Source organism: Sceloporus undulatus, unplaced genomic scaffold (assembly GCF_019175285.1).
Source record: "Sceloporus undulatus isolate JIND9_A2432 ecotype Alabama unplaced genomic scaffold, SceUnd_v1.1 scaffold_13, whole genome shotgun sequence".
Taxonomy (NCBI): Eukaryota; Metazoa; Chordata; class Lepidosauria; order Squamata; family Phrynosomatidae; genus Sceloporus; species Sceloporus undulatus.
This window is the reverse complement of record NW_024802935.1, coordinates 5,644,528-5,648,746: the sequence shown is the minus strand read 5'-3', so window position 1 is coordinate 5,648,746 and position 4,219 is coordinate 5,644,528. Positions and strand designations below refer to the sequence as shown.

The window sequence follows — 4,219 nt, the reverse complement described above, 5'->3', positions numbered from 1 at the left end:
TATGCCGCCCAATCTCTGGGAATCCGCGCGGCTTACAACAGAGGGGATAATAGAGGGTTCCTTGCCCTCAGGCTTACAGTCTAAAAAGACATGACACAAAAGGAGAAGAGAATGGTGAGGGGAGGAGGGGATCAGGTCCAGCATTCTTCTCTCCCTCTGAGGCCTGGACCAAGGCAGATGGACTGGAGGGAGGGCTCTTTTTCTTAATCGAGGCCGGGCCTGATGGCATTGGGCCTGTCCTTTCACTCCCTCCCAGGCCAGAAGATGACAGTTGGAAGGAGGGAGGGGAGGGCTCTTCCTCTTCAGGCCCAATAGCATTGGGCCTGTCCTTTCACCCCTTCCCAGGCTTTCACTCCTTCTGAGCTGCTTGAGATGGACTCTTGTTTGTGCTTCCTTTTGGTCTTCCTCTTGGTCTTTTAGGAGATGGCTCTTCCATTGGTAGTTGTGGGTGCTTCCTAGGCTTCCCGTGTCCCCTCTTCAGAGGTTCGGTGCTGGCAGGATGCTCCTGGGCTGCTGCTGCAGAAAAAATCAAATGCTGGCCGGCTCCTTGTGTGATCATTGTGATTCTGTTTGCTACCTGGATTTGCTCACTCACTCCCCTGTTTGCTGGCTTTTTTCCTCTCTTGCTCCCCTCATGCCTGCTGGCTCGGTGGTTTCCTCACTTGCTGTAAGGCACCTTCTGAACTGCTTTAAATGGATTTTTGTTTTTGCTTCCTTTGGTCTTCCTCTTGATCTTTTAGGAGATGAGTCTCCTGTTTGTTCCTTCTGAGATGCTTGAGATAGACCCTTGTTTTTACTTCCTTTCGGTCTTCCTCTTGGCCTTTTAAGAGATGGTTGTCCTGTTGGTTCTTGTGGGTGCTTCCTAGGTCTCCCGCGTCCTCTCTGCAATGGTTTTCTGCTGGCAATGTGCTCCTGGGCTGCTGCCACAGGAGAAGACAAAGGCTGACCGGCTCCTTCGCCTTGTGTCCTCACCATGACTCCATTCTCTTGCTGGGGCTGCCCACTCACTTGCCCGTTTGTCAGCTTTTCCCCTCTTTGGTTCCCCTCCTGCTTCCTGGCTTGCTCATTGTAAGACACCTTCTGAGCTGCTTGAGATGGACTCTTGTTTGTGCTTCCTTTCGGTCTTCCTCTTTGTTTTTTAGGAAATGGCTTTCCCATTGGTTTCTGTGGCCTTTTCCTCTTCCTGGGCCTCCCTCGGCCCCTATTTGCTGCTTCTGTGCTTATGGTTTGCTCCCGGGCTGTGGCTACAGAAGGGTTCAAAGGCTGTCCGATTGTGACGCCATGCTTTGGTTGAGATGTATGTGTTGTGGCAAAAAACAACAGCAGAGTTTTGAGGCATTTAACAAAAGCTTTACTTAACAGAAGTCTTTTAAAAAACTGAAGCAAAACAATATGAATGGCACAGTACACAGCAGCAAAAAATTAAAGCACAGTCAAAAATCCTGATTCAGCAGCATGCTAACATGATCTTACCATCACAGCAGCATGGAAAGCAGTATAGAAAGAATGCTCCCATTATCCAGCAGATCTACAAAGTAGTTATACCTTTCTAATTGGTTAACATAATTACCTGGTCTACTTAGCTTATTACCATGGCCTACACCTGCCATTTTACTAGATTCTCATCCAGTCACAATTTAGTATACCTTGACACCTTTGGCCTGCTTGCTGGCTTTTTCCCTCTGCTCCACTTGACTGTGGTATTGCATGCCTCGGAATCCTTGAGGGCCTGGACATCCTCCAGACTTAGGACAAATTTGTCCTGCTCTTGGAAGATCTCCCCAACATTCTTCACCGCCTCTTCATCTGTCTCCCCACAAACGGTGGTGGTCTCCTGTTTTTTTAAAAGGTGGAGGAACGGAGTGTCTTCAGGGTCCTCGGGTTCAGAAGATGTCTGGGCTGGTGGATGTTCGTCTAGAGCAGGTGGAGCCTCCTTAGGGGATGGAGCTGGGAAAATGGGGCATGGGGGCAGTTATTGGTGGGTCTTGGCTTCTATTGAGGAGGCCAGGCAGGGGGCTTGCTCTTCTACTGGTGGAACATCTTGGGTGGTGGGAGTGGCTCCAATACTCCCGCTGGCTTCCGTCTTGTCTCCCCTGGCTGTGAAGTATCTGGGTGCCATTGTGAGCCATGCTGCTTTGAGGTAGTTCAGTCAGGGACTGGATGTACAGCCTTCCACACAGGTAAGATGAGTCCTCTCGCTTGGGCTTCTGGTCCCATTGTTTGGGTTAATCCATGAGGGTGCTGTTAGGCTAACAGAAGTCTATGTCTCCCTTGGGGCTGAGCCTGGTCTGGCAGCTGGAATCTTTCTTTCCTTCATTCCTTTCAGGGGCAAATCTGAGCTTTTTGGGAAGAGAGAAAAGGAGGACAGAAAAGCTGCTGCTGCTGCTGCTTCCTCTTCTCCCTGAGGCCTCCAACCAAAATTCTGTTTTCTGCACTGAGAACCCACATGTAAATTTTACATACAATATTTCCTTAACAGCAAGAATCCTCATCAATTCCAAAGTTACCCCATAAAAGTTTCCTAAGAAAGATATGCCTGAGAAAGATATTTTTCAATCATTTTTGAATATTTTCAAATGTTGTTTCTATCTTCGCTATTTAGCGATCAGAAGAATTCAACAATGGTAACAGTTATGTATTTGGAAACATGGACTGACCCTTGTGACAGGTTTTGGAAGATTGGACAGCATCTGTTGAGGAAGTTCTAGATCTGGTTTTCTGCATCATGAAGTCAGAAGAGAAGTTGAGACCACTTGATTGCAACAGTCGAGGCAGATTATCTGCAAGATTCCTCCAACTCTCTGATTCTAATATATGCCAAGATGCATCTACATTGTAGAACTAATGCAGTTTGACATCACTTTAACTGTCCTGGCTCCATCATATAGACTCCTGGGATTTGTAATTTTGTGAGGCATCAGCATTCTTTGACAGAGAATGCTAAAGACCTTCTAAAACTACAATCCCAGGATTCCATATGATGGAGCTACTGCACTTAATGTGGTGTCAAACCAGATTATTTTTATAGTGAACTTATAGAAGAACTAACGATTTGTAACAATTTGCATCTCTGTTACAAAAAACATCAAAATTGGCAAAGATCATTTGCAGACAACACCTATATTAACATAAGACATGATCCCTTCTAATATTTACAAGCAAAGAGCAAGTTTTGCATGCAAAAATCCATACATATCATAGAAAAAGTCTGTTGATCCAGTTAGCTAAAAGTTTGGTTATTGGACATCGTCTGAAGATATACTTTGATGGAGAGGATTAATTAGTCCAAACTATGCTATGCATTAATTTGTTTGATGGAATTCATCTGAAACAATGACACAGGAGGAAAGTCAACAAGGAACATGCTTTTCTAATTCAAGGACAGAGCCCCCCCCCTAGTTTCAGACAAGCAATAGCATAGAAGTTAATACACATGCCATTGAAGTATACCTATGGGTCCCTTAAACCATCTCAGCATGGAGGATTCATCATGCACATAGCTCAGTTAGAATTTATTGAAAAGATTAGCATGTCTGGCTCCCATTAGCACTAATGGGAGGACTGCATGTAAATGTTTGGTATTCTGATTGGAAGATAAACTCCTTGGAGTGTGGAAATAAGAAAACAATGAAATTACGGTTCCCCTTTATGCCAGTGATGGAATTTCATCTGAATAGTCAATATACAATTATTTTTCCATCAATAATGCTATATATACAGAAATCTGCTAATTCCCTTGCTGACTTTTTACACTTTTTTCTCATTTCTCTTTATTTTTTCTTCCATCTCTGCCATTCCACTGCTTTTGTTCCTTGCCTTTACAAACACATTAAAAACAAACAAAAAACAAACAAAAACAAACACCTATTTTGAACAGAGCTGGATGAGAAATAGATCCAGGTGTTGTTTTTCTATGTTGTCTCCTATTAGATTGTATTGTTCTTATGTGGGAAAATTAGCAACAAAAAAGAGCAGAAAATATTTAGACTGATACCCAAGAGGGGGAACTCATCTGATATTAAAATGTTAATATGATTGAAGGATCCCATACTCTCCAACATTTTACAAATGAAAACTCACACTTGTATGGCAAAGCAACAGAGTGTGGTCAACATGGATTGGTACTGTCCCTGCCAAACTGAGACAGTTTGAGAGTATGCTTTTCTATGTCTTTATCTATACTGTAATTGTTTTTTTGAATTATATTTTCTTGATCTTG

General features: G+C 43.7%; 1 protein-coding gene across 1 annotated transcript; it reads right to left on the bottom strand.

Annotated features, from left to right (window-relative positions):
• Positions 1 to 591: 591 nt before the first annotated feature.
• On the bottom strand, positions 592 to 1,782 carry LOC121917263 (high mobility group protein HMGI-C-like). The gene is made up of 2 exons (XM_042443046.1): positions 1,721 to 1,782; positions 592 to 1,164 (listed from the first exon to the last, which is right to left on the bottom strand). The coding sequence occupies exon 2, from the start codon at positions 1,156 to 1,158 to the stop codon at positions 592 to 594; it is 567 nt and encodes a 188-aa protein (XP_042298980.1). The 5' UTR covers positions 1,159 to 1,164; positions 1,721 to 1,782.
• Positions 1,783 to 4,219: the final 2,437 nt, after the last annotated feature.